Source organism: Chaetomium tenue (genome assembly GCF_020726465.1).
Source record: "Chaetomium tenue strain MPI-SDFR-AT-0079 chromosome Unknown F5144scaffold_8, whole genome shotgun sequence".
In the NCBI taxonomy this organism is placed as follows: Eukaryota; Fungi; Ascomycota; class Sordariomycetes; order Sordariales; family Chaetomiaceae; genus Chaetomium; species Chaetomium tenue.
In genome coordinates, this window is record NW_027117336.1 from 33,351 (window position 1) to 60,071 (window position 26,721).

At 56.4% G+C, this 26,721-nt stretch overlaps 11 protein-coding genes across 11 annotated transcripts; 3 read left to right on the plus strand and 8 right to left on the minus strand.

Annotated features, from left to right (window-relative positions):
* Positions 1–121: 121 nt before the first annotated feature.
* On the minus strand, positions 122–665 carry F5144DRAFT_499736 (uncharacterized protein; the record flags this gene model as incomplete). The annotated part of the gene is made up of 2 exons (XM_066786342.1): positions 122–542; positions 634–665. 2 exons carry the CDS (start codon positions 663–665, stop codon positions 122–124), a joined length of 453 nt encoding a protein of 150 aa, XP_066638183.1.
* An 853-nt stretch (positions 666–1,518) lies between these two features.
* F5144DRAFT_596632 (uncharacterized protein) lies at positions 1,519–2,584 on the minus strand (the record flags this gene model as incomplete). The annotated part of the gene is made up of 2 exons (XM_066790818.1): positions 1,519–1,575; positions 1,685–2,584. 2 exons carry the CDS (start codon positions 2,582–2,584, stop codon positions 1,519–1,521), a joined length of 957 nt encoding a protein of 318 aa, XP_066638184.1.
* A 718-nt stretch (positions 2,585–3,302) lies between these two features.
* F5144DRAFT_596633 (uncharacterized protein) lies at positions 3,303–5,766 on the minus strand (the record flags this gene model as incomplete). Its single annotated transcript, XM_066790819.1, has 5 exons — positions 3,303–3,358; positions 3,438–3,507; positions 3,627–4,423; positions 4,481–4,701; positions 4,826–5,766. 5 exons carry the CDS (start codon positions 5,764–5,766, stop codon positions 3,303–3,305), a joined length of 2,085 nt encoding a protein of 694 aa, XP_066638185.1.
* Positions 5,767–6,474: 708 nt separating this feature from the next.
* F5144DRAFT_398381 (uncharacterized protein) lies at positions 6,475–7,100 on the minus strand. The gene is made up of 2 exons (XM_066784794.1): positions 6,860–7,100; positions 6,475–6,784 (listed from the first exon to the last, which is right to left on the minus strand). The coding sequence occupies exons 1-2, from the start codon at positions 7,028–7,030 to the stop codon at positions 6,590–6,592; spliced, it is 366 nt and encodes a 121-aa protein (XP_066638186.1). The 5' UTR covers positions 7,031–7,100; the 3' UTR covers positions 6,475–6,589.
* Positions 7,101–7,841: 741 nt separating this feature from the next.
* F5144DRAFT_398399 (histone-fold-containing protein) lies at positions 7,842–8,952 on the plus strand. The gene is made up of 3 exons (XM_066784795.1): positions 7,842–8,054; positions 8,428–8,559; positions 8,640–8,952. The coding sequence occupies exons 1-3, from the start codon at positions 7,944–7,946 to the stop codon at positions 8,826–8,828; spliced, it is 432 nt and encodes a 143-aa protein (XP_066638187.1). The 5' UTR covers positions 7,842–7,943; the 3' UTR covers positions 8,829–8,952.
* An 813-nt stretch (positions 8,953–9,765) lies between these two features.
* Positions 9,766–10,329, minus strand: F5144DRAFT_472050 (uncharacterized protein; the record flags this gene model as incomplete). Its single annotated transcript, XM_066785014.1, has 2 exons — positions 9,766–10,017; positions 10,108–10,329. Coding segments are annotated over 2 exons (474 nt in total), but the record flags the coding sequence as incomplete, so codon positions are not given.
* A 2,133-nt stretch (positions 10,330–12,462) lies between these two features.
* On the plus strand, positions 12,463–14,967 carry F5144DRAFT_398521 (uncharacterized protein). The gene is made up of 3 exons (XM_066784796.1): positions 12,463–13,013; positions 13,097–14,594; positions 14,655–14,967. Exons 1-3 carry the CDS (start codon positions 12,651–12,653, stop codon positions 14,708–14,710), a joined length of 1,917 nt encoding a protein of 638 aa, XP_066638189.1. The 5' UTR covers positions 12,463–12,650; the 3' UTR covers positions 14,711–14,967.
* Positions 14,968–16,320: 1,353 nt separating this feature from the next.
* On the minus strand, positions 16,321–17,705 carry F5144DRAFT_587081 (uncharacterized protein). The gene has a single exon (XM_066789816.1). It carries the CDS (start codon positions 17,465–17,467, stop codon positions 16,385–16,387), a length of 1,083 nt encoding a protein of 360 aa, XP_066638190.1. The 5' UTR covers positions 17,468–17,705; the 3' UTR covers positions 16,321–16,384.
* A 1,569-nt stretch (positions 17,706–19,274) lies between these two features.
* Positions 19,275–19,799, minus strand: F5144DRAFT_499980 (uncharacterized protein; the record flags this gene model as incomplete). The annotated part of the gene is given in 3 exon segments (XM_066786353.1): positions 19,275–19,371; positions 19,383–19,415; positions 19,594–19,799. The coding sequence occupies 3 exon segments, from the start codon at positions 19,797–19,799 to the stop codon at positions 19,275–19,277; spliced, it is 336 nt and encodes a 111-aa protein (XP_066638191.1).
* Positions 19,800–19,939: 140 nt separating this feature from the next.
* Positions 19,940–21,791, plus strand: F5144DRAFT_398549 (uncharacterized protein). Its single transcript, XM_066784797.1, has 5 exons — positions 19,940–20,501; positions 20,572–20,768; positions 20,855–21,070; positions 21,137–21,315; positions 21,376–21,791. Exons 1-5 carry the CDS (start codon positions 20,085–20,087, stop codon positions 21,417–21,419), a joined length of 1,053 nt encoding a protein of 350 aa, XP_066638192.1. The 5' UTR covers positions 19,940–20,084; the 3' UTR covers positions 21,420–21,791.
* A 773-nt stretch (positions 21,792–22,564) lies between these two features.
* F5144DRAFT_398555 (Sodium/calcium exchanger protein-domain-containing protein) lies at positions 22,565–26,469 on the minus strand. Its single transcript, XM_066784798.1, has 2 exons — positions 26,076–26,469; positions 22,565–25,934 (listed from the first exon to the last, which is right to left on the minus strand). Exons 1-2 carry the CDS (start codon positions 26,227–26,229, stop codon positions 22,723–22,725), a joined length of 3,366 nt encoding a protein of 1,121 aa, XP_066638193.1. The 5' UTR covers positions 26,230–26,469; the 3' UTR covers positions 22,565–22,722.
* Positions 26,470–26,721: the final 252 nt, after the last annotated feature.

A 26,721-nucleotide genomic window follows, 5' to 3' on the forward strand; every position in this document is an offset into this window, starting at 1 on the left:
ATTACGTTGACTATCGAGACACCAAATCCAAGCACGACAACAACATTACGCTCCTAGTTTCCAGAACAGTTCAGACCGAGCCCATGGAAGCCCACGAGTGGTAACCCATGACGCCCACACCCTACCACAACATAAACGGCACTCTCATCCGCCCAGCCGCGTTCGTAGCAATGGAGCTCGAGCTCGTAGGGGCGCCAGTGGTCACGGTGCCGTTGGGGGCAAAAGTAGTGGTGATTGGCTCCGACACCGTCGTCGGACTGTCAGTCGGGCTCGGGCCGTCAGTGACGCAGCCATCCATGGTGACAATGGCGTAGCTAGTCGAGCACCAAATCCCATCACAGCCTGCTTCGCAGGGGAAGTCGAGGTGGACTGTCGGAACGGGGGTTGGGCATCCACAAGACTGGGTAATAGTAGCTATTTCTAGACAGGCCGGAACCACGCAGGTCGTGCAGAGCTCCCGGGTCGCAGTCACGGACGCACAGGCAGGTGCTGTCGGGAGGGTGGGGATCGGCGTTGTAGTGTTCGGCTCATCGTCAGGGAAGCTTGACTGGGCGAGGATAAGGGGCGCCCTACCCCCGTGTTAGCACACGAGAAGACAAGGGCGTCGTTGAGGTAGCGATGGACAATACTTACAGAAAGGCCACGGCCGTAGCGAAGGACTTCATCGTGTACGCTTCTGGTAAATACTCCAACCCTCTAAGAACTTCGGATTGTGTGAAGAAGGCTGTGTGTCTCGAGCAGATTCTCAACCGCCATTTAGTTGATTTATGCATATTCCTAACCTTGGCGTGGCTTACCCTCCGGCGGCCGAAGTTTTGTCCGCGCCAGTTTCCATGGGACTTTCCTGGCCTCGGCAACAGAGATGCCCATGAAGCTCATTCGCTTGGCCAAGCTTCAACCTCGTATTCAACGTGCTCATCTTGACAACAGCGTATCAGAGCAAGCCACCGTGCCTGGTGAACATGGACGATGTGACAACGTGGCTCAAAAGTTGTCTAGTCTGAAACAAGACGGCCTAAGAGTTTGAAAGCTGTGTGAGAAGGCTTCGCTGTCGACGGGAAAGAATGGAATGATACGAGCTTCAGACCCAAGCGTCAGTGCAGATTTATGCCTTCTCAGGCGGAGTAAATAGGCTGATGCAAGACCACCTCCGACGCGTCCGTTGGAAAGGTCTGCTCTAACGACTGAGGGCAGGTCCACATGATCAAAGCGGTGGCCAGATAATGGAATGGGCGCTTCCAAACCGGGAGGTCTAACCGGTTTCTTGTCGTCGTGTCGAATCGAAAGAGAAATACGACATTGCCAGCAACATTGATGAGCCGGAAAAGCCTGTGACAGGTCGTCAGCGTTGTCTAGATAATTCGCCGGAGGTTAGTGACAGAAGGTCGGCCTACATGTTCAGGGCAAACATGGCGAGGCTAGCTTGCGTGCTCTTCGGGATAGAGTCGCCGCTCGCATTGGCCATCTCAGAGGCAACGTAGTATATGGGGGGAATCCAGAGTCCCATAATGATCAGCTCTAGGGCCAAGATCCAATGGTACGTTCCCCACGTGTTGCGAGAGCAAGTGATAAAACCTAAGGAAATCCACAGCATGATAAAGCTAGTCTAACAGGCAGAACGTTAGCACGGCCGGTCCTCCGCAAAAACAATGGCGATGCATTGCAGAAACCGAACCCAACTCACCACGGTGGGCGCAAACACCAATACCGTGTACCGGTAATACCTCCACGCAAGAGCAGCAGCAACGATTCCCAATCCAAGCTGAATCCAGCCGACGGAAAAGAAGGCAAAGAGGACATCGTTGTACCGCTTGTAGCAGAATCGATGCATTTGCTCGCATCCAAAGGCGCCCCCGTCGGTGATGGGGAAGCCGCACCAGCGGCACACCCAGACAGTGTCGAAATTGGCCAGGTCGAGCTTTTTGCCGACGCGGATACGAGGATCGCGGGCCTTGATAGCGCAGCTAAGGCAACAGCTGGCCAGCGGATACCCCGGGTCCGTCAGGACCGACCGCAGTAGGCGGGAACGAAAGGGGTCGTACAGCAGGCACGCCTTGCAGTGACTGAGGAGCTGGGTATGCAACTGAGCCGGGCCGTAGAGGGTGCGGATCTGCTTGGGGTCGATCAAGGCGCGGAGCTGCTTGCACGTCTTGCGCAGACGCACCATGTCGGCAAACGCCAGGCGCTGCAGGATCAGGAGCCATATCTCAGGTGGTAAGGTGAGAAGATGGCGGGGGCACGGCTCGGGGGCCGGCGGTGGCGTCAGTGGTAACCGGGTATGAGTCGTATGGAGGTTGCCGCTTTTCGGGTTTGTAACCACGTCGGCGCCGGGCTGTGGTGAGAAAGTCGCGATGCAATCATGGTCTTCCCGCCTGGCCAAAGAAGAGAATGAGTTTCGGACCGTCTCGCGGAAGCCGGTGGGTGAGAGACCAATGAGCTCGTGTATGAAAGAGCCTCCTTGGACGGCGGGCTCGGGTGGCACTGGGCACGACGGTGATGGCCCGGACGTAGAGGTATTACTGACGGGGTCGGTCGGCAGCATGGGATCCACTGTAACAGGGGTGATGGGAACGATGGACGCCATGGCCGACCGAGAGTCGAGTTGCGGGAGAGAGGATAATGATAATGAGAAGTCGGGAGAATCTTCAATCTCCTAAACATTGAACACAGGCAAACACCAGGTATTGACGTGTAAGGTATACTTGACTTGTGCCACCAAGGACCGAACAACAAACCTGTCCTAGAGTCCTAAAGCAACTTTCTAGGTTGTGCAAAATAAAGGACCTATCGCAGCCTGGTGCCTGCGGCTGAGGGCGGTGGCCTCGCCACTTTCAAGATTAGGCGGGGGTGCAGAGGACGGAAGCGTGTGCTGCTGCTGACTGCTTGGCTGCCCGCTCCGAGTTAGCTGCTTGGTTGGTTAGGTCTGGTGTTTGCGTGCGTGCAAAAGAGGACCAAAACGCAACCCAGCGCCCCCTGGTTGGAGACAGTTTCAAGAACACAAACAACGGGAAAATGTTCAGCGATGGGCGCCGCCTCATCGCTTTTAAATGCGCCACTGTGTGAATTATGAACGCGCTCATCTGTGCGTCGCCATGACGTTGGGTTACGAAAGAAACTTGTCAACCTTCAGAAGGAACGAAAAGCCTAACAGGGTTCCGGGGGTCAGCCAGGCGAACTGCGGCCCGGATGGTCGGCCTCAAAACGGTCCGGCCCACCCAACATTGAACCCAACCCCGCCTTCGACAACCAGAAGCGACACCAGCAACTGACACAGAAATTGGACGATGGAATTTTGGAACATACTAATGGTCACTTCCTGGCGGAAAGGGATATACAACATAGGCTTCCGGATAACTAACTGCAGAGCTGATGGCTAACAGGCAACCCAGAACGCGGTAGCCGTCCCCGCCATACCTGTTGTAATCATCATTGTTCACCGGCCTGGAGTAGGTAGTCCGACGGGCCACCCCCCTCGATCATGGCACCTATCGTCACACTATCCATCCGCTGTTCCGGTGAACCATCTCGTATTCGTCGTGCAGGTCTTGTTGTGTGTTAAAATGGTAGGTGTTTGTGATGCACGGGATTATGCCTGGGTCCGTTGGTGAGATTCCTTGACCCCGTACCCCCTGCGCCCCCTGCACCTCCTGCAGCGCGGAGGGGGGCGGTCGCAAACAGAGATCCTGCATTTCCTGCCCAAAGGCCATGGGCGAGTAGGCATTCTGTGGCCCCGGAGGCAGAACAGACGAGAAGCTTGCTGTTTGCTGGCCCGAGAACGAAGTGTTGACAGCCAATCCCGAGTCAGTAGGTAGCAACCGGGGCCGCTGCCCATGTCCGTGCTGACCGCCCAGCGTCCCAGCCATGTTTTGACCTTGGCTGCCAAACCCTAAATGAACCTGCATCGGCGGTGGGACAGTAACAGTTTGGCTTGGTTGGACGTTGCTTGCATTGCCGCCGGGAAGGAAGCCCAGGGTCAGGCCCCCGAGGCTATCCACGCCGCCGATGGGGTAACCACCGGTAGTTGGCGGCATGTACGGCATGTGTGGCTGTGGCTCCACCAGCAGCGACTGATCCAGGTTTCCCAAGATGTTGGTATTGTGAGGAGTAGCAGCTGGTGACGAAACGCTACTCTCGGAGCGTCCCGAACCCTGCCGCCTAGGGGTAAGCAGTACTGAGCCCCGCCGACTTGCCATCTGTCGTGGCGTGTGAATACGTAGCCGTCTGCGGCTACTCGCCACCCCACCAGACTTCAACCGGCAGGCGTCAAAAATAAAGTCGAGATGATTCCTGAAGACATCAAAAACAGGGTCGATGTTGCTGGCTGGTCCCATCCCTTCCCGAATCCGTTGCCGCAGCTGGCTCATGGCATGGTCCGTGTTGAACTGAGCATACACTTCATCCAACTCGGTTGGGGGTACGAAATCTAAAAGCACATGTCGTTAGCGCCCTAACGCAAACGGCGCCCGTCGGATTTCCATACCGGGCTCGGGGATATCAACATCCCCGGGGAACAAACGACCCCACAAACTCGTCCAGCCGTCAATCTTCATGTCCGCCTTGCGCTCATTGAGAGCCTCTTCGATCCCCGGCGTAATGCCATCTTCTGGATCTGCACTGGGTGGCACCGCCTGAGGGTCGCAGATCTCGTCTTTGCCGACAGAGATATGTTCGTCCAAGGCCTTCTGTGTTCCCATGGCCCGCCTGCACCGCGGGCACGTGAAGGGCAGGACCGCTATCTGCTTATGGAAGTTCTTAACATGGCGCCTACCACACGTTAAATGACGCCCCGAAAGGGTTGGGGTCCGATGAGGAATAGGATACTTACTTGAGCTGGGGAACATCCGGGAACGACTGAACAGCGCAACTCTGAAAGTCCCGGATATTGAAACGCACCGGATTCCGCTTGCGGAACGGGCAACTGAAATGCATGTCGAGAGACTGTTGCTGGGTTTGCGAAACCCTTTGGCGTTTCCCGTCGCCGGGGCTGCCGTCACCAGCACCGCCGCCATGATCATGCCCGGCGTTGGACCGTTTTCGACTCCCGCCACCATTGCCCTGACCTCCACCGCCCCCACCGCCGGAACCGATCCCATCCGCAACACCCCCGGCCGGCCAAATGGGAACGGCGTTGGTGCCCGTTCTTCCCCATGTTGACTCATCGACCACGATTCCGGTATTGCTAAGGCCGCTGTTGAGAACAATGTGGGATATCTCGTCCAAGCAGTAGCCAACAGACTCGTACACCGACGAGACGGCCCCCGCAAGGGCAACATCGTGAAGCTGGATACCGAACGCCTGTTGGAGTACCAAGTCGCAGACCTCATGGATTATGTTGTCATGCAGTCTGGGTGTCGACCGCCCACTTCGGTCTTCAGATAGGTGCGACTCCTCGCTGTGCCTTAAGCTGGGTTGTCCATGAGGCCCGGGGGCAGCAGCATCTGCTAGTGCTTGACCTAGCTTAAGCACGCTTTCCTCCGGAGTATTCCCCCCGGGAGTCGACGCGTCATCTTCCCCTTCGGCATCGGCATCCGCTTTGTCTTGCCGTACCGTCCTCTCCTCGCCCGGGGTCGCGTCGACCGTGTCACGACCAGCGTCCTCGGCGTCATCCTTTTCCGCGTGTTCTGGGGCGGCATCGCTCGCCGCAACCCAAGGCGCAATGATCCAGGGTTCTCGAGTGCCAGAAAGGCTCGGTTCCGCACCGGAAGCTGGATTGGACAAGGCGCCCGGCACAGTGTACTGGCTGAGGCTCGACTTCCTTGAGGTCATTTGTTCCAGACGGCGGTGTCGAAGAGTTAACGCATCAGGCGATGAGCTATAGGGGGATACTCGGGATTTATCTGCCTCTGAAGAAACCGTTGGGACACGGATTGGCGGGCGCTTCTGCAAGGCTATCGGACGAGGGAACAAGCCGCTGCGCCGCGGTGACGACGCGTACACTTCCGCTTCGATGTTGGAGCCTTCGTCAGCGAAGGCGACGTCGGGGCTGTTGAGATCAGTCAAGTCGGTGGCTGTGGACCCCGCGACGGACCAGCCGGTGTTGCTTCGCTGGGGGTAAAAGTCGGAAAGGGAACTCTCAGCGGTATCCCGTCTCTCAAGTCGAGAATCCTCGATCATGTCCTTGTCTCTCTTTACAACGGGCCCAGTTCCCTGGAGTGCGAGATGTTTGAGCCCTGGCTGAGGTCCTTCCGCCGCAGAACCTTCGACGCTTTCATCTTGATCTTGCACTGCGGCGGCCATCCAGGGTCGCGCCGAAGGCGAGGTTGCTCCAGAGGGGCGCTCCATCAACGCAGTCGACGGGAGGGCAAGGAAAAATCCTATGTAGTTAGTCGTTTGGTCAGCAAAATGCCGGGCAGTCGGTGACCTATAGGTGCCGCCAGCAATGTCGTCTGTCAAACACCTGTAGTGAGCTTGATTTGATATACTGGCGCAGCAACACCAGGGCGCCAACCAGCCAGGACACGAGCAGCCAGCCCCCCCTCACCAACAAGCACAAGGCTGGACGGATCAACAGCAAGGGCGGTTGGTGAGCTGCCGCCCACCGTTTCAGCGGGGACGCCCTTTTGGTCCAGCCTCAACGCAGGGTATCGGGTCATTGGCTGCGGCGACTGCAACTCGAAGGGCTCTGCAAGGCGGCGGCGCTGTCCGGCTTTGCAGCCGATGTTGGTTCCAACACCATGGAAACCAGGGGCATCATTGGTTCGGGCTGAGATTCGGGAGCGCTAACTTGAAAGCATTCAAGCAAACCGCGCTGCGAGTTCTCAATACCGATCGTGGTCACGCTTGACTAAAAAAAAAACAAAAAGCACGTTCAACACAAAGGTGTCCAACTGGCGCCCTCGGACTCTCTTGGCAAACTTGCCTCCTGCATCGGGTTCCTGCGCGAAGAACGCATCGCATCCTCATTCAAAACAGCTGAGCGCAAAGGAAGCAGAGCTGAGTGCGACAACAATAGCAAACAGGTAACAAATGTGTGGAGGTGGGGCCATGGCGGGAGGCAGCCGCAGGCAGCCATGCGACGGGACATTGGCATGGAAGCATGGCGCAACCAACCTTGGCCAGTTCTTCGAACCAATCAATATTTTGTAGGAAGTGTGGCTTGGAAGTATCAGGTTGGGGGGTGGAGCCACATGCCACATCCGGGCGGGGTGGGCCAGCGACGTCGACAGTGAAGCTTCCATCCATCGAGCTGCCTGTTCAGCCCAAGAACAGCTTTTGACTCCCACAACATCCTCTACCGAACACAGTTCTACTCAGTGGGCAATGTGGCAACCATCTCATTCTGCCTTAATGGCACCCGGTCTCCAACCTTTTTTCCCTCCTTGAGCCCTGGGACGGGTCCTACCGGCAACCAGCAACGCACGCAGCAACCCGACCTTGTGCGATTGCCCCTCCCCTGGCACCACCAAGGCAGTCCAAATAATCGCCTCAGGTGCTGTTGGGGAAATAACTTAGTTGTGGCAGGGATATCACAAGCTCCCTCTCTCGGCGTCCTACACACAAGGCTCCTTCCTGTTGGGCTTCCATCGCAGTTTGGCCAGGCCGATGAATCCGGATACTTGGTGGAACTGCGTTCCTGGCTGCTGTCGCCCACCGTACGAAAAGTAAGGTGGGACGAGATGCCAAGCTCTCAGAGCTTGCTCAGCAGAAGTACCCTCGACTTTTAGCTCTGCCGCGCAACAGCGACTTTGAACAACATTCGCAACCAGCCATCGGCCTCCTGATTTTTTGCCTGTCAACATCTACCACAGTCGCGACCCGAACCATCCCCAAACCATCCCCCAACTCCATCCACATCCACCCCATCCATCAACACGACAACCCTCGACGTCGCGTCATCAGCATCGAATCCGCGCATCACACAAGATATTTTACAAAGGGATCATTTCCGACTTCTAAACCCAGCCACCCCGCGCATCATCCACGTGCAGTGCAGCATATCAATAATGGCCGGTGGCAAGGGCAAGTCCTCGGGCGGCAAGAGCTCCGGCGGCAAGACGTCCGGAGTTGACGGCACCAAGAAGCAACAGAGTCATTCGGCTCGCGCCGGTCTACAGGTATGTCCCATCGCCGTTGAGCATCGCATTCTTATCCATGCGCCTAAGTGTGTTGGTGCACCCGAGGCCATCGCCATCATCGAAGGCTGCACACACACACACCCCAACGCGCCCACCGCCCCCCGCCTTCATCCACTACCCCGGCGGCACCCTTTTTCTCCCACGGCTTCCCAGCTTCTCATCTTATCATGTCACGCCGTTGCCATTTACGCGCAATATGCAGACAGCCAACCCCACCCCGGACACCACGCGAGGACTGCCACGGCCTGCCTATCGACCTGTCGCGAGCAGTAGACGGCGCCGATAAGCCCCGCACGGTTCCCAGCGCGCCCTTCTTTGTCCCTAGATCGTTGCTAATCTGCCTGCATTCCAGTTCCCTTGCGGCCGTGTCAAGCGTTTCCTCAAACAAAACACGCAAAACAAGATGCGGGTCGGCGCCAAGGCAGCCGTGTACGTCACCGCCGTGCTGGAGTATCTAACGGCCGAAGTGCTTGAACTTGCCGGGGTATGTCTTGCGTCTTGCGTCCGCGCTGCTACTCTTCCCTATTCACTCTTGAGTTTTACTAACCCCGCGCCCTGCTATAGAACGCCGCCAAGGACCTCAAGGTCAAGCGCATTACTCCTCGCCATCTCCAGCTTGCCATCCGTGGCGACGAGGAGCTGGATACTCTAATCCGCGCCACCATCGCTTTCGGAGGTGTCCTTCCCCACATCAATCGCGCCCTTCTCCTCAAGGTCGAACAGAAGAAGAAGGCCAAGGCGATCGAGGCATAAGAGATGGAGATGATTGGCACGGATTTCTTTGAACAGGCCGACGACATCTCTTGTTCGCCATCTTTTGGCAGGTCAGTTTGGCTGGATGGTTTGGCAATCGTTTTTCTGTTTGTTTACAACATCGGGTCTTCCCATGGTTCGACCCCTAATTCCCTTTGATGGCACGGGCTGCGTTAGGTTAGGCCGGGACGTTGGAGGCTAGCTATCTGGGTACTTCGATGATTCCCGCGATACCATATCAGAGCTGATGGGGAGGTTTCAGGGAGCAACGGCCGGCGTTGGTCTGGGATGGGATTTGTGCGAGAGAGCAAGAGCATCGACGATTTTGGCCTTGAGCTTCCCCCCCCTATCGTTGTTGGGGGCTCTGGTATCTGTAACAACAGTCTTATGCTGCGCTCACGGGACGCCCGTGGATGCTGGTGCGGTGCCTCGGACACCTGCAATGACTCGTCCTCTGGAGGCGCAAACCTTGACCCCTAACTAGCGGGCGCCGAAACGGAACGCCTGCCCACGAAGCAAGACAGGACAACGGGTTCTGAGAAGAACAGATAGGACGCAATTACTTTCTTCATTACTTAACTCGACACATGTCCGTACAATATTGAACGTTGTAACCAGAGTCGTCTGCGTACGTTCACCCGTCCTGTCACTCGAATCAGCGAATGAAAGGAAGCCTTTTATTGGCTGTGTCAGTATGTTGAGTCGACTTAACTTTTCCAAAGATCTCCCGAGTCTACTTCTCCTTGGCCTCTTTCACCCAAAGCCTCCTGCTCCTTCTCGGTCCGTGAGATTGTTCGGGGGGTGCCGCATCCTTCTTCCTCTTCTTAACCTGCCCCTCCCGTGTTTCGCTCTCCTGGTCCTTTTCGTGCTCAAAGCTGCCCTGTTCTTCTTGGGGCCGGCGGACAGGAGGACCTTGCTCATCAGTGAGACGAACCTTCCTCGCAGTCCAGGCGCTGTATATATTGCGGACGCACTCAGTTGGGAAGTCACAATGAAGCCCGCAGTTGTACTGCCCAGAGACGTACATCCTCCTTTTCCCGCGAGCCACCTCTCTCACGGCGGACCTCGATAGCGGCTTCCACAAGAGTCCCCCGGTATCCGGCCCGCTCCGCCTAGAGCGTCCTGTGGTTAGTCCAAACTTTGCAAATGTATCTTGATCCGCAGCCCCTATATCGCAACTTCGTTTTCGCTTGAGGAGACGTTTTCCGTCTTGACTGCTCGACGTCACTGTCGTCATGACACCGCTCTTCGCTATCTCACCAGCGCGGATGGCAGCAACAGACCGACGGTATGCACCCCACCGCGCCCAACCGTAATAATCAAACTCGGCATCACAACAGTCCCTCCTCCCGGGGATCCTCCGTCTTAAAGAGGTGTCTGCTGGAGGCGCTGTACAAAAGTGGTGACTGCAGTACAAGCATCGCCGCGTGGCTGCCAAGGGATACTCTGAATCGCACTCGTGGCATCTCCAGATCCATGGATACGGGGTCGGGGGCGCCGGCGGCAGCAGCAACGGCAACGGTGTTAAATTTGCAGCCCGTGAAGGCTCGGGATCACCTCCTAAACTTCTCGGGGTTGTCGGCTGTGTAGGCCGTTGTATCGAATGTTCTGTAGTATCGGTCACTGTGCTTGCTACTTCCGCAAGCATAGCCAGCCGGTTAGCTGTCTGGTCGGCGGCGGCCTGTGGGGAGGCGTTCTCTACCATTGGTTCGTTACCGATGGAAACCTGATTGTAGATGCCCGGAAGCCCGGAGCCAGTAGGTCAAATCGTGACAAAGTAAGATAAAAAAAAGATGGCTAGGTATTCAAGGGGGTGCCCAAGTTGCCTCGGGCTGCTCGAGGCACTCAATCAGGGAGGCGCATGGTTTTATCCCGGGTCATTCACTGTATTGTGATAGCCTAGGTTTTCGGGAAAGAGACATTGCCCTTGTCTTCGTTTCCGTTTAAGGAGCTTACCTATTGTTCGACTCTTTGTCACCCGAGCCACTTACATCTACGGAGATCCTCCGACACAAAGGACACCCCTCAGTTGTTGAAAACTGGGTACCTGCCCACTCAAGATGGAAACAAGGTCCTTTATGCCCAAGTGGTTGATAAAATAAAGATTTATAGTATAATTAGCCCGTGACAAAGCCTGCGAAATCTTGTGGATGAACTCGAACCCAAGAACCGACAGATGATTTAGGACTAACTAGGTGCCTAGGTACCTCCCTACCTTAGGTAGTTAACTACCTACTAACTGAACACTGTCAACCAGCCCGCCCTGGCGAGACACATTTGGTTACCTTGACTTCAACGGTGAAGTACAAATGGCAAGAAAGATCACGAACCTACCATCCACAGGTCGAGAAATAACCGTGATTAGTTGCTAGCTAAAAGCATTGCATATTGGTTCCTGGAGCGTGGCCCGTGCCATGGGCTCACTCAGGGGTGAGGCGAATTGTTGATGATGATCGACTTCATCGGCCGTTGCTTCTTTTCATTCAAGTTCTGTCCAGGTTCCTCAAGCCGTTGGTCTTGGCATACCTAACTAAAGCGTACGAAGTATGCACCTGGCATTCACTGATTGCCCAAGGTCTCGGATGTAATTCCCCTGCTTGGTTACCGTTGTCAGCCTCGCCGCCGTCATGCGCCATCGTGTACATAATAATGTGAGCTGTTTTATACGCAAGCTCGATGCGCAGAGTTGGATGCCATCCAACCTTCACCGTTTGTGCCTGGCAGCCTGCCACGAGCCTGGCTGCCTCGCTGGGCCCCGCGTTGGCGCGGTGAAAGCCGCAGCCCAATAAAAACATTCAGTCAGGTGGCCTGACCCAGCTTCCAGCATCTGAACGAGTTAGCGCTAGTGGGGCCACTGACGGGTGTCGGGTCTGCTCCCGCAAGCGCATCCACCTCACGCTCGCCCTTTTTTTTAGGGCGCTTGCCATGCGGACACAAGTAAAAGAACCTAGAACCTAGGAACCAGACGCAGCATGAACATCGGGGAAAAACACATCAAGCTCTCCTTGCATGCAGCATCGTTGCCCGCCTTCGGCAGTGGTGTTGATATTATGAGTACCGAGTTGCCACCGCAACCTCCCGACACCGTAGATACCAGACCTACCAAGCCCGGGCCACTGGGTTCTCCTTTTTGCCTTCTGCCAAACTCGGGTGTTGCACGCCGAGGGAGCGGCACCAAACCCCCTGTTCCCCGCTGCCCCGGTTCTGGGAGGACTCAACAGTGGGTGGATCTCGCACAAAAAAAGACGTCGCTAGCACCAGACCGCCTCCCTGCTTCAGCTTTGACGGGCAAGCAGGTGCACCTGCCAGTTCACTTTCTCAGCGCCCGCATTGCCTCCATCTTCTCCCAATCCAAATTTCCATCCAACCCTCCAATCTCTAGACTTCGGGGGCCCTCGCACCACTTTCACGACATCCATGAAGCTGCGGACGACGTGATGACCTAGAAACATTTGATACACACTTGTTCAGCGTCCACCTTCCCTGTCTCCGCACCCCTGGGAGACCCCCCTAGCGCGGTACTGTGGAGAGTTTTTGTTGTTCGTCCCTTTTTTTTCATCGACGTCTGCAACCCTTTGTGCATCATCGAAAAACCACGCGCCTCTCCACTCGAAGAATTTGCACTTCGGCTTCCCACGTCGAGAGGGGGCAGCCGACAATTCGATATCGGATTCAGAGACGGCCGCTTTGATCTCAACCTGCAACAACCGGCCTTCCGTTTCTGAGAAGCTTCAATCCCCGCCCGACGAAGAAGAGTCCCACCCCTCGGTGTTGTCCTGGTTCGTTGGACCTCGATGCTAGCTACGTCGAACTCCAGTCAATATGAACCAACAACCCGATCATTACTTCCCGGCATACGCGATGAGCACCGCAAACCGGTCCCCCCGCTCTTCGAGGCCCGGCTACAACACCACGACCGGTCATCCCGGCCTTAGCCGTTTGGACCAGCGGCAAATGGACCCTGCCGTCCAAGCTCCCACGGCGCTTTTTGCAGCCGATGACCGATTCGGTTCGTACGATGGCAATGCCTTCAGGCACAATAGAATGCAGCCCTCGCCAGGATTTGCGGCGGACAACTTCATGGGCAATGCCCAGGCCTGGGCCTATAACTCGGGTGCAAGCACCGTGACCGGGGCGCTAGGCGATGGAAGGCTTCGTTCAGGCGCCCGGAGGGCAATACCCCAGGTTCGCCTCCCACATGTTGCGCCCGGACCCCCCACCCCCTTGATTTTGCACATAGACCGCTTTGCTAACATCTTCGCGCACAGGAGTGGACCATGCCCGAACAGCCCGGCCTCGGAAGCCAACCACCGCCCCCCGTCCCTTCTGCTCAATATCCTACAGTTGGTAGCTTCAACCCGGCCATGAACCTCATGAACGGCGACGGAGCATTCCCAAGCGAACGACACGGCTACCCGACCAACATGTACGACCCTCGCCATGAGGCCAAGGCATTGGGCAACGACCTGATCCCGACTGCCATAGTCATCAAAAACATCCCCTTCAACGTGAGGAAGGAGATGCTTACGACCATCATGTCCGAGCTAGGGCTGCCGCAGCCGTATGCGTTCAACTACCATTTCGACAACGGCATCTTCCGTGGCCTCGCCTTTGCCAATTTTCAGAACCCGGTCGACACGCAGACCGTCATCGAGCAGTTAAACGGCTATGAGGTTCAGGGCAGGAAGCTGAGGGTTGAGTACAAAAAGATGCTACCTGAGCACGAAAGAGAGAGGATTGAGCGGGAGAAGCGGGAGAAGCGTGGTCAGCTCGAGGAGCAGCATCAGCCCATAACTCTCCATTCACAATCCTCGATGCATTCGCTGAACGCTGCACACACGTCGCGGACTCGGAACTCGCCGTTGCGCAAGTCCCCTGCGGAGGCTCCGGCAAGAAGCGCGGCCGCGAACCCCCATGCGGCCCCTGGGGATGTGGACCTTAACAACCCGGACACGCTGAGCTTTTACACCGAGTTGATGCTCTTTAAGAGCGATCCGAGTCGCGAGATCATTGTTTTCCCCAGCACCATTACCCCGCAGCAACGGCGTACAGTTCACATCCTCGCACACAACATGGGTCTCGAACACCGGTCTGTGGGCGAGGGACAACACAGGCAGATCCATGTTATCAAGGACAGCGGGGCTGCACCGGCCATCCACATGCCTCCGGGTGTCTCCGCTGATGCCCACCGCAGGGGTCTGAGCCGCGCCGCCACGATTGACTTTGCCGAAACGCGCGGTAACGTGCCCGGTCAGTACAATACGCTAGGCAGACAGGGTCGCCATGGCCCGACCCTGGAACTTCCCGACAGCCCGGATGGCGGTCTGAATGCGCTTCGCGGCGTCAAGTCGTTCGCCGATCTCCGGTCCTACACGCCGAGTCCGTCCTTGTCCACCGCATCGGGATACCCCCAAGGGAACAGCGTCCACGCGACGAACGTGGCTCAGTACGGCGAGTACAGCGCCAGCCTCGGCCAGCCCAGCGCTCTGACGACACCAACCACGCCGGGCGCTGCCTCGAACAACGAACCGTCGTCCATGTTGATCGGGGAGCTAGGGTCGCTGAATCTGAACGAGTCATTCAATGGCAACCGGCTCCGACCTCGGGAGACTCCGGGTGCCATCGGAAGCCAACGCCCCGGCCTGAACGGAACCAGCACCCGCAGCGTGCCGGAGCGCCAGCCTCACGGGCCCAGCGGCGATTGGGGGGAGAAAATTGGTTTCGGGGGGCGAGGCCGGACCAATGGCCACATCCAGCGAGGCAGCGGTAAGTAACCACCTAGACCAGCAGGCCTACGCAAGCCATCATGCTAATCAGTGTTCCCAGACTCGTCTGACAACGGGGTTCGCACAACATCCTCCTCGGCGTCGAGATTCCAGTAGTGTGGATCCCCGCCCCATTCCGCCCGGCAGCAGCAACAAGCTTTGCCAAACAGAGATTTGCATCCGCAAGAGCCAATGTCCGCAATGCGTCTGGCCCCTTGGCGCTGTACACCTTTGTCCGCTTCCGATCGTTTGTGTCCTCTTGGTGGATGTATGGCTCCTTCCGACTAGAACCACCTGCGGCAGGTGCACCGGCGTTCGCTCGGATGCAACCGGGTGGCAGTCGGCCAAGCCAACATCAGCTGGCCACCGCGCGTTTTCTAAACCTCGACCATACAAAACATTGTAATATCTCTTTTTTTGGTTGTTTCCCGAAGCAATTGGCGCCTTTTTCTTTCCGCGCCAGCCCCGTTTTCCTCTTTGGTTGGGCATTGTTTTCCCCGTGGGTTCAGGGATATGCAACGGTCAGGGCTTCATCGATCAGGTGCACATCGCTACGCCCTCAGCACGCTTTGATTGCCTTTGTTTAACGAACTGTACCGGTCGTCCCTCCCTGGCCATATCACACCTTGGATGATGACAACGGGGTGCCAACCCAACGACACGGATGGGGATGAAGAATTGGGATACACATACTTTCTACACCTGCATGGGCAACCATCCACTCCAATAACCCCGTCTCAACACAAGACGGATATGACCGCACGATTATGGCCGCCGCCTTCGCCAACTTTTCATCTCCGACCCGACCTCAAGACCTGCCCATTGAGTGGCGAAGACCGGTGGATTTTGCCAGCAACCCACCAGGCTTTACGAATGTTACGGTGTTACGATGTCACGTCCTAGATGGCTATGACAACCTCCTCTCGGCGGGCTCTTATCACACTTGCCATGCCGCCTCTGGGGAGTAAAAGACAACGGCAACGAAAAAAATCATTAATACCACCCACCCACCCACTGTGCCATCCTCAATCGTCCCGTTTCTGCCTAAAACGCGCGTCCGCAGTGGTTGATGGTGCGTTGAACGCATCAGTCAGGGGACAGTGGTGAAGGAGCACTTCTCGGAAGAAAATACAAAAGTTTTTGTCTTGGTCAACCCACCATATGATTGATTGCATTTGGATGGCTTATTTTGCGCCCGCGTCTCCGGACCGCACTCGTACTTTATAATATATTTGCTTGTATTTCATTTATTTTACGTAGTTTTAGTTTTTGGCTATCGCTGTCCCTTCGCTTGAATACACTCTGGTTTGGACTTCCCAGTAAGCTGACGCTTTCTAGCAGCTCCCAAAACCAGCATGTCATTTCTATACTCTCGCCTATCATTTTCACCACATGCTTGCTGTTAGTGGCTGATGAGTTCATTCCCTAGTCATGTTTTATGGAAGAAGGTGGGCTCATGTGAATGGTTGGTGATTTGGCTGCTGGACGCTGGGGATCGGTTTAGAAGACGCGGGGACGATAGTCCTTCTACGGATTCACTCGAAGTACCTGCTTCGGGTTCCACCCCGTGATCGGAGTCCTGCTCGAAGCTCAGCATCTACCGCTTCGCACTTTGATGATTTCAGGGGCGGTGAAAAAAGGGATGGTTCCTAATCAGGGCATTGATGGAAAGGCATTTCTCAACACAGAGATAGTGCTGGCGAGCATGTATTTATGTCTATGGAGCATCGCGCTGACCAACTTGGTTTGTAACAAATACACATCCCCGCCTTCATGTGCCATCATCACGAGCTATTGGAGGAGCACCTCTTTCCCGGACGCCTTGAGGGTCTCATGCACCGCCTGGAGCACAATGTGATGCAGGTTCCTTGGAGCTGCGACGAACCCAAAGTTGGCCTCGAGCTTCCTCCCCGCAGTCAAGTCGATTTCTTTGCCGTGTACGTCAGTGATCATCCCCCCGACCTCCTCGAACAGCAGCATGGCGCCGGCATGATCCCATATCTTGGCGTACCGGTCCCTCTTCTTGTAAACCCAGACAGTCATGTTGGCAGCGCCGACGGCCAGAACGGCCCACCTGGGAACCCAGCCCAGCAGGTCGTTACCCGGGAAAGGTACGTGCAGCAGCTCGGCTACGCCCTTGTGTACCACATCGACACCGGAATCGAGCAGAGCCCAGCAGGTGACAGAGCGAAGGTCACTGGGTGAAGTTGCTTCATCTGCGTGCCGGGGAAGCCTCCGAACCTGCGCCTCGCCATGGTCCCCAAACAACGGCCTAATGTGAGCCCCATGTCCACGAACTGCATACAGAACACACCCCTTCCCGGTCGGGTCGACGGTCCCGTCGGTTACCGGAGGCGTGACATCCACCGATAAGAGAGGGCAAGCCACGGCACTCAAGACCTGACGCCCCGTCTCGAGCAGGGCGATATTGATGGCATACTGCTCACGGCGGATGAATGTCTTGGTGCCATCGATGGGGTCAAACACCCATATCCTCCCAGGGCCCGGGGTAAGCGTAGCGCAGGAATCAATGACATCACAGAGGTCGTCGGCGTCACGGAATAGGGTGTCGCCCGCGCACTGTGCGATGATGGCGAGCACGAGGGATGCTAGTCTTGGGTTCTGCCTCAGTTCATCGGCTGATTCCTCGCCTATGAAGCCATCGTTCGGGAAGGCATTCCGGAGGGTGCGGGTGAGAAGGGCTTGAATAGCAAAGTCGGCGACAGTGACCGGGCTCAGGTCGTCCTTGATTAGATCGAAAGTCCCCGGGGTAGAATCAGCCTGTGCGGCAGCAAGAACCTCGCGGCTAATGTGGGCAGCTGTTTGGGCTACTGCGAGAGCTACCTCGAGCTCGTGGCGGTAGGGGCTGTCCATGATAGTGATCCTGTCACACCTGTCAAGTTGTCCCCGGTACCGGAGTGACTTGTTCAGGACTTGGTTGTTGGATTTGCGCAGTACGCCAAGGATTGGCAAAGATAAGGCGATTTGTTTATTATTGCCTCTCTCCCTCCAATGATAGCGGCGGAGATTGGTTTGTTCGGAGGGTGGTAACCGAGTTGCCTTGTTGCCGGGCTTGCCTCTAGAGACATGCGTGGTTGTTTGGGAACTTACGGGGCCACTCGCTCGCAGCTCCCCTCTAGAATCAATTTAACGCCAAGTAGTTCAAGTATCCATACAAAACTATACAGCCCAAGCACCTTCGCTCCACAAATGGGGCCCCACTAGAGGACATGTACTGCTAGAGTCCTACTTTGGCTTGCATCATTGCATGACTGGGGCAAGAATATACCGCATAGAAGCGGAATACCATCCCACGTGAATGGTCCTGATCATGTCATGTTCTTCCCATCTGCTTTCTTCCCCATATGTTTCTTCTGACATCAACCATCACCACCTTTCGGCGTATCCGGGAAAATTCGACACAGCAGCTGATCTTAAGAGCGAGCTATTTCTGCTTCGCGGTTGGGAGGGCATAATACCGGCTTTGTTGAACGATGGAAGTAATGTAAAAGCGGGCTTCCTTTCTTGTCAGGATTGGAAAGAATAAAAAAATGGTCGAGAATAAGACCATTGGTACCATGCTCGGAGGTCTAGGCTCGATCTCTGGGTTCAAGCAAGAAGGCATATGAGGATAGAGCATTCGCGGGCTTACCGTCATCGAACAACTAGCCAAGATGGAGAGCCCGCCACACCCCCAGAAGCAGAATTCCCCCCGCTCTCGACTTCAACACACCAACATCTTGCAACCTGCAGCCAAGTACCCGAGGGGATTAGGACGTGTGTGCTCGGCTGATCACAGCCCAAGGCCAAGCCCGACTTAAAGTAGAGGTGGCGAAGAAGTCATGGCGACATCAACGTATGGAATCTGGCCGGCACGCGGATTTGGGAGGCACAAGAACATCTGCCGAGCATTGTTCCCAAGCCCGACCACTTGATTTCCAACCACGAATACTAGCCGCATATTGAGCTGACTCGGAGAGCATATGTAGGAGGAGGAGCCAGCGCTGATCTAGGCGGCACACTTTGTTGGGGGTCAACGCGACAAGTGTGAAGAGAGCGCGAGCAGAGGGTACTGTTCGGAAAGTTCACGAAAGAAGGAGTCGCCGGAGCCCTGTTCATCTATCGCCTGCCGCGAATTTACAAGGCCGGCACAGCCCGCGGTCGGCAGATATTCCACCGAGCACCCTAGCGATGTCAATGATTAGCCCAAGCGGAGGTTTACCGAGCATATATGATGAGATCACGACAAAAAGGTGAAAGGGGTGTGTTACAAGACCAGGTCCACGAGCTGCGCGGTGACAGAGTGGCAACCGATCCCAACGCTCGGCCTCTGTCCGTCTTCAGAAGATCTTGCTACCCAACCTCATCCGTCCCTAAGAGCGGACCACCAAGTGCCATGTGGTGGTATCCCACTCAAGCTGGTCCCTCGGCATCTGCGTGAGCATGCCACGACCGTTCACTGGTCGGGGCTCAAAATCGGAAACTGCCATGGCGCTTTTTTATCAGTTTGCAGACGCGAGGGCTGCCTCTGCCATATCCTGGAAAGGGCCGAAACCATCACCAGTCGACCAACGGTGGGGACATGCGTAAATGAAGACGGACGTGTTTGGGTATGCCGCCGTCCCCGGGCCCATGCAGAGCAACCTCGTTCCTCCGCAAACTTCGGCCACCCCAGGCTTTTTCAGCTAGGCTTTTTGACATCTGACAACCCCCCCTCCCCCTTCCAGCCTCTCTCCACTCCCCGCGCTGTGAGCTGCCATGAATAGCTGGCTCGGCGCCTATCTGCTACATATACGTCACTTGGCCGGGCTTTGCCGCTGGGCTCTTCATTAATGAACCATGTGCGCGACTGGGGGGCAAGGCAGGCGGCGAACGAGGGGTGTGACCTTGGGCAATAATAGGGATATTGGGGGTCTGGGGTGGGATGGCTCTCCTTTTACCCGGGGGACTCAATAGGGAAGTGTGTACCTTATTGGTATGCGCCAGGGCAAGCTGCCAACCAGCCTGCCGCATCCGGAACCCCGGCAATTGTCACAGCTGCAGCAGGGGGTTGTCCAATAACGGTTGGGGCACGCTCAACACCAATCGTTGATATTATACCCAAATGACAGAAGACCTTCGAACTTGTTCCGTAGCATCGGCAGTTGCTGGTTGCCGGGGCGCCTGGACGGCCTGCACTTGGCTCGACCGGGTCATCGCCATCCATGGTACTGAGAAGTAAGTCAAGAGAATGAAGGGGGAGGGGCGCGGATGGGGCGAGACCGACATGTATAAGTGTCCCGGTGCAACGTCATCTGATCGATCTCCTCTCCGCCGTTCTTAAAGCCCTTGATTCCTCGCCAGGCCCCGTGCACCTCTCGCCTTCCTCAGTTCTCTATCGTGAGGAACAGATTGTAGGAAAAAACAACATCCTAGCCGGTCCCATCCCAGGAGTAGGCGAACGAGCTCGTGACATACACCAAGAAGATCGAGATTAAGGGAAAAGTCAAAGATGCATCAGTGGGCTTCCCTCGCCGCAGCGGCGGCACTGCTGGCCAACGGTGCCGTTGCACAATTCAACATGCTGCGGTTCGCCTGCTCCCAGCTCGTCGTTGACCGTGTCGACCCCTTGGTCAACCCAGGCCTCCGTTACACGCCCCATCTTCATCAGATCGTTGGCGGTAACTCCTTCAACCTGACCATGACGCCCGTTGAGTACGACCTGGCCAAGCGATCGACATGCACGTCTTGCAGTTTCAACCAAGATAAGTCCAACTACTGGACCGCCGTCATGTTCTTCAAGGCCAAGAACGGCACCTACCACCGCGTCCCGCAAGTCGGTAACGGTGGTCCCCAGGGCAAGCTCGTCAACAACGGGGGTCTGGATGTCTACTACATTCCTAGCGGTAAAACCACGGCCTTCAAGCCTGTAAGTACATTCACTACAAGAAAGGGCGGACGGGCGGAACACATCGACTGACTGGCGTTTTCCCCCCTAGGGTTTCCGTATGCTTGCGGGCAACGCCGCCAACACGGACGACAGCAAGGTTTCTAGCGGTAACATCTGCCACCGCTGCTGGACGTCGACGAGCGACACCCCCTTCGTTGGTGGCGCCCCTTGCACTGGCAGCGATACCGTCGCGATTCCCCAAGAAACGCGCTGCAAAATGATCCGTCAGACCATCATCTTCCCGACGTACGCCATCCCTTCTCTCGTTCTCCTTTTCCATGTCTTCCTCTTCTTGGAGCATATAAAAAGCTGACAAATATGGTAAAATCTAGATGTTGGGACGGCAAGAACCTCGATACGCCCGATCACAAGTCTCACGTCGCCTATGGCCAAGGTGCCGGTGCTAGCGGTGGCGGCGCCTGCCCCTCTAGCCATCCCGTCAAGCTTCCCCAGGTCATGTACGAGTTGATGTGGGATGTGAGCAAATTCTCCGACAAGAGCATCTGGCCCGACTCCGGCCCGGCGTTCATGTACAGCATGAACCTTGGGTACGTATCTCGAGCCTTGCCCCTGGATATTGTGAGCATGCGAAAGGAAACGCTAACTGTAACTAGTGGCTCTGCCGCTCACGGTGACTACGTCTTTGGCTGGGAGGGCGATACTCTCCAGCGGGCCATGGACAGCGGCTGCAACCTCAACAACAACTGCCCTGCTGCCGGCCTCACTGCCCAGACTCCGGCGCAGTACAACGCTTGCACCATCAAGCAACAAGCACCCGAGGATGTTGATGGATGTAGGTTTCCTATGAAGCTCTTGGAGGCAAGAAATTCATGATACTAACGCATCTCAATAGGGCTCAAGGCCATGCCCATGGGCGAGATGGCCCTGCGGGCCTAAGTTGGCACCAAGACTTGATTCGGGGAGCATTGTCCCTGCGCCATGGCTTGATACGCTACCCCAACTGGCTGGCAGTCTTGCAACCGTCCCATTTAGCCGTTTTTCTTCCAGGACTCCCGGAGGGCGATGTGGTTTCTTTTGGACGGCAGGCAGCTCTGCCGGTTGACTTCTTATTCTTGTTTCACCATTGTACTCGAGTCATAGTTTTCACCTCCTTGAGTATTGTCTCCGCTTTCAGCACCAGAAACCAACTTGTTCTTGACACCGAGTTTTGGCTGTCCCCGTTCCATCTTCAACACCCGTTCCGACAAACTGAATCTTGGGCTGCGCTGTATTGACGGGCCTGGGCCATCTGCGTTCTATATTGCTCCTTTAACCCAAGATTGCACAAATCGAACTAAGTCTAATCCACACAATATACAAACCAACCGCCCGCGAAATTGCCTTGTGAAAACCTTTTTCTCGGTCCTCGAAGTTCGGCGTCTCTTGAACCCCCACCCCATGTGCCTAGACGCCCCCAACTCCCCGGCTCGCTACTACCCGGCTCCACGGACGACCCATGGCCGGCACCCAGAAGTTCTGCCGGGAAAGGCCAAACCGTGGCAGTGCCAAGGTTGAGCCCCAAACGAGTCTTTATTAACGGTGGCCCCTGGCTGGCCTCCTGTCCTGCCCGGCGCGTGTCTTTCACATGAAATGTAACACGGCCATGCCGCCCTACGGTCGAAAGGCTGGGGCGGATGCCACATGCCAGGGCAGACCCAGAAGATCGGCGTACGGCAGCGCTGACCCCGTGCTTCCAGAAGAATGTTGTTGTATTCTGCCTAAATCCTCTCCGCCATCACCAGCCCGCGGGGTGGGATGACCAGACATAGAACGGGCGTCGATCTTGGAGAATAGACGCTGGGCTGAATTTGAGACATGGGCGGTCAAGAACAGGATGGTCGATTTTCCACCAGTCATGGCAAAGCTCAGGGACGAGGGTTCCATCACATGTAACCTGTCAATATCACTACCGTGACGGATAGGTTCCGCCGGGCTTCCATGTTTGTTCTAGAAAAGCAGAACGATGAACGAGATCCATATATATCCTTGAATGCACTAGCGCCCCGCGTGGACCTGGACCACCCGACAAGTAAACGAAAGCAATCTGCAGACTAGGCTGCCCGCAACCAAGAGTCACTCATGTGCTCGTCCGACGACCACACTCATACGCCCATAGTCCCGGTAATATCGGGGTCTCGGCATACTTAGAGCCGAGAACCGAATGAAGCCGTTTGCCATCCTCCAACGCCCATCAGGATTCTTAGAAGGCGGCCCCGGAGGTACTCCTCCCAACAGTTTTGAAGTTATAACTCATCCATTGGCCATCCACCCTCAACGTGTCGAACCGGCTCACGCCATTCTCGGGGTCTTCCAGGCTGGTTTCAAAACTGCTCAAATAGAAGCCGATGATGACGACCAGGTAGCTGAGGAGCAGAATGCTTCCCTTGAAATAATTGCTCTTGCCCTCGCCGTACATATAGCTTAGCAAGAACACGCACAGGATGACCGTCACCATATCCCATTGGGGGAAAAGCAGGCTGAACGTGTACCGGGCCACGTCCTCTGCGGGGACCCCGAGCGGGTTGACAGCCGAGAAAAGCACCAAGGCAGGGACCTGCAAGAGACACACTTGCAGAGCATAGGCAGAACCAATTTCCATAGAGAGTGCAATGTTGCCGTTCATGGCGAATGAGATGGCGTTTAGGAATTCGGTGGTGTTGGGAACCAGTGCAAATAGCGTGATTCCGAGGAACTTCTCGTCAATGTCGAAGCTCTCCAGAACCACATCAACCGTGTCCACAAGGATCTCGGCAATGATGGCGTAGAGGACAGTGGCCCCCATTAAGATGATGGCGCTCTTGAGCCGGCTCCAGTTTGGCGCGTCATGGCCGCCGTGGCCGCCGTGGCCGTCTGCCTGCGTGCCCGCCGGCCCTGCAGCGTCATCCTGGCCCGGTACGATGGCGGCGCCGCGCACCGCTCCCGAGTGGCTCGCCGAAGCCGGTGGGTTGGCGGCCGTCGAGATGGTACCTGGTGGGCCTCGCCTAGCCTGCACGTTTCTAGCGGCGACGGTGGCAGCAGTCGCCGCAATTTCGGCCACTTGATGGACGAAGTTGCTGTTCTCCGCATCGGTTAGCCCGGGGATGTTAATAGTGGCGCAAGTGGGCTCAGTAGTCCCGTAGCTGCCACCGGGCTTCGGCGGAACTAGGTGAGGGGTGCCGTTGGTTCCTCCGGAGAGAGTTGTGTTCTGCCGCGTTTCCTCGTCCGTTCGCGAGTACTGCCCAACTTGTCGGAGGGACTGGCCAAGGATGCGCTTGTACAAGTGCGAGTCTCGAATGTCCACGCCACTGGCTTCCCCGGTCGGTGGATTGCCCAATGGTCGGGGGGTTGGGTGAGGGGTGGCGTGGTCATCGTGTTTCTTCTCATCTACCTCCGTGTTCCAGATTACGGCCGCATGCGTGCGGAGCGTGAACCACAGTCCGATGACATAGGACATGAACAGCATGGTGGCGGCGAGATAGCAATAAGGACGCACCGCTTCGATGTAGAATCGGTCGCTGAGAGCGGGTGTTTGGGAGAAATAGCAACGGCGGCAGTCACGTAAAGCCCCCCCACCATCGTTGGGGGTGTCAAAGTTGACGCAGTCTTGGCAAGTCAGCTCGTGGGTGCCGTAGATCTGGTAGAAGAGAGTCGGGCCAAAGGCACCAATGACTGCAAAAAGCAGCATGGTTGAGGTCACACCGGCCGACCTCGAGTTGAAGCGCTGGGTCTTGCGCTTGATGGCGCCGAAACACATAGACAGGCCTGGCAGGAAGAGGACGCCAGCAAAAATGCTGCCGACAATACTGCCTTCGACGAGCTGGGCCTTGCCCTGCCGGAGGGCGACGCAGTAGAGGAATACCTCAACAATGGTAGAAAAGAACGCATTGATGGCTGCGCCGAGCCCCATGGAGGACTGGGCTGAGATGGACGCCACCGCTTGGCCAATGAAGTAGGCGAGCGGTATGATGGATAGGAGGCCCGAGACGAAAAGAAAGGCGGGAGACGTGAGGAAGTTGTCCATATCCAGGAGCCCATCAAGGACGAGCCAGTCAAAGATGACAAAGCCCACAATGGCCATGAGGTTGATCAAAAAGATGTTGGTTCCATCGATGGTGTATTTCCAGTATTTGAGGCCCACAGCTCGATAGGTACAGAGCAAAATGGAAGATTGGGGTGTCGTAGGGGCGCGGGCGGAGGCGATGTCGGATTCGAAGGACAGAGCCAGGGGGTGGCGCCGTAGATGGGAAAACAGGAGCATGGTGACCTTGCCCATGGGAATCGTGAACACCAAAAACCAGCAAATGGCTGAGACGAGGAAGAGTGACGGCATGATCAGGAAGTAGAAGAAGGCAAAGAAGATGACGCGGCCGACATTCCACTCTCCGCGCCCGAACAATCTCCGTTTCATGCGAGGAAGATGATCATCGTCAAAGACCTGCCCGCGCCCTCTTCCGAGGAGACTCTCCGTCTCGTCCGGTTCCGAGTCGAGGCTTCGCCGGGACCGTCCGACGATAGAGCGGTTCCTATCTGGCCCGAAGAACAGCCGCCCATACTCCAAGTCACCGCTCTGCCATTGTTCGTACTCGCTGATGCTTCGGCCCTCACCCTCGTCTTCGTCCAGGTAAGCTTCTTGCTGCTCCAGTCCCACAAACTTGCCAAAGGGGTAGAAGATGTAACCTGACAGGCCCCAGAGAACCTGGCCATACTCCCGCCCACCCGGCGCGGCGGCAAAAAGAAAGCAGACAAGTGCACCGGTAAAGGCAATCAGGGCCATCCACCAGCCAAAAGCTAGGGTCCACATAAGGTTGAAGAACAGCAGCCAAGTGCTGACATGGCCGCCGGGTGATGAGTGAATATCGCCTTCGGCGTTCTTTTGCACCGAGCGGCTCTTCTTGTACAGGGCTGGCTTCCAAATTCTGATTCCGAAAGGATGTGTTTGGTTGATGGCCTGCTGGCGGTCTTTGAGAGTGAAGCTCTCGGCGTCGCTGACGTCCCCGTCATCATCAGCAGGTGTCGCGACGTCCGGATGCTCTATCTCAGGTGCATCTCCACCGGTCTCCTCCGGCGGGCTACCGCTGTCGACCTGGTCGTCTTGGTCGTCGATCTCTTCGCCAGTAGGATCCTCGTCAGCGGCGGAAGAGTGGATCCTTACGAGTGCCGGCGGGGCACCAGCTCGTCTTCGTAGCGTAGTCGTGTAACTCTGCTGGCGCTCCGCGGCGTCAGCTTCGACCTCGGCGATACCGTCGTCTACTGAAAACACGCCGCCTCGGTAAGGGGCTTGGGCGCTGGACGACGCGCGCCGCGTCATGGGCGGTTTCCGGGGACGCGATCGCGGGGCTCCTGAGCCGGTTCGTGGCGCGAGAAAATCGGCGGCTGGTGACAGGCCACCATCGGAACGAGAAGGGATTCCAGGGTTTGGACTTTGCATGGCGCCTGCAAAGGAGAAAATAAGACGTCAGCCAGTTCGTCCTCAACGGCATTCGAACAACAAGAGTAACAATGGGAACAACGGCAACGGAGCCGCGTCCCAAGTGCCAAGGAGACAATGCGGAGAACGCGATCGCCGATACCCACTTTCTGGTCGCCTCCGCACAGCATCGGCGGGTTGGAGGTTGTCGGATACATTGTCATCATCTTGAATGGTAGAGATGGATTGCGAAGGCCGTCGCGTGTCGGCTGGAGAGGGGGCGGCTGGCGAGTCGCGACCGGGCCCTGAGGAGGATTCCATGATGGACCGGGCTCTGGGAAGCGCTGAAAGGGGAGCGAAGTGAAGACTTGCTGCCGATGATCCCGATCGGGATAGGTTCAGCTTAACTAGTCGGAGTTCGTTTCGACCATCAACAACTGCAGGCCAGGGCCGTCAAACGCGCGCGGTTGGTGGGACGGATGCAGCGGGTTTTAGGATAGCATGGCAGTCTCGTAACCCCGTAACTGCAAGTCGGAAGTGGTTTTAGTTGAGAACCAGGGTAGACAAGGCAGCCGCAAAGAGCTAGAGAATGGGGTGCGCGTGGCTGATAAGGCAATCGGACCTAGATGCGAGAGCTTCGCACCGGGCAAGACCGACGGGATTGACCGGATACTAGTACAACAGAACAGCATCAATATCCCGTCAAAGGAGCCGACCAAGCGAAGCGGTGAAACGAAGAGGGCATCCTTCTTGCTGTGTCTCACTTCATCCAGTGTTTGCACCACCGCAGTGTTGCAGAGGGATGTGGTTGGG

Coding starts and splice junctions, on each gene's coding strand:
- F5144DRAFT_398381 (XM_066784794.1), bottom strand. CDS start 7,030: ATGCCAATGTCCCGTCGCATGGCTGCCTGCGGCTGCCTCCCGCCATGG. Junction 6,785..6,859: donor GCAGGAACCCGATGCAGGAG/GCAAGTTTGCCA, acceptor TTTTTTTTTTAG/TCAAGCGTGACCACGATCGG.
- F5144DRAFT_398399 (XM_066784795.1), top strand. CDS start 7,944: ATGGCCGGTGGCAAGGGCAAGTCCTCGGGCGGCAAGAGCTCCGGCGGC. Junction 8,055..8,427: donor CGGCTCGCGCCGGTCTACAG/GTATGTCCCATC, acceptor CCTGCATTCCAG/TTCCCTTGCGGCCGTGTCAA. Junction 8,560..8,639: donor AAGTGCTTGAACTTGCCGGG/GTATGTCTTGCG, acceptor GCCCTGCTATAG/AACGCCGCCAAGGACCTCAA.
- F5144DRAFT_398521 (XM_066784796.1), top strand. CDS start 12,651: ATGAACCAACAACCCGATCATTACTTCCCGGCATACGCGATGAGCACC. Junction 13,014..13,096: donor CCCGGAGGGCAATACCCCAG/GTTCGCCTCCCA, acceptor CTTCGCGCACAG/GAGTGGACCATGCCCGAACA. Junction 14,595..14,654: donor CCACATCCAGCGAGGCAGCG/GTAAGTAACCAC, acceptor CAGTGTTCCCAG/ACTCGTCTGACAACGGGGTT.
- F5144DRAFT_587081 (XM_066789816.1), bottom strand. CDS start 17,467: ATGGACAGCCCCTACCGCCACGAGCTCGAGGTAGCTCTCGCAGTAGCC.
- F5144DRAFT_398549 (XM_066784797.1), top strand. CDS start 20,085: ATGCATCAGTGGGCTTCCCTCGCCGCAGCGGCGGCACTGCTGGCCAAC. Junction 21,071..21,136: donor ATGTACAGCATGAACCTTGG/GTACGTATCTCG, acceptor AACTGTAACTAG/TGGCTCTGCCGCTCACGGTG. Junction 21,316..21,375: donor ACCCGAGGATGTTGATGGAT/GTAGGTTTCCTA, acceptor GCATCTCAATAG/GGCTCAAGGCCATGCCCATG.
- F5144DRAFT_398555 (XM_066784798.1), bottom strand. CDS start 26,229: ATGGAATCCTCCTCAGGGCCCGGTCGCGACTCGCCAGCCGCCCCCTCT. Junction 25,935..26,075: donor TGTGCGGAGGCGACCAGAAA/GTGGGTATCGGC, acceptor TCTCCTTTGCAG/GCGCCATGCAAAGTCCAAAC.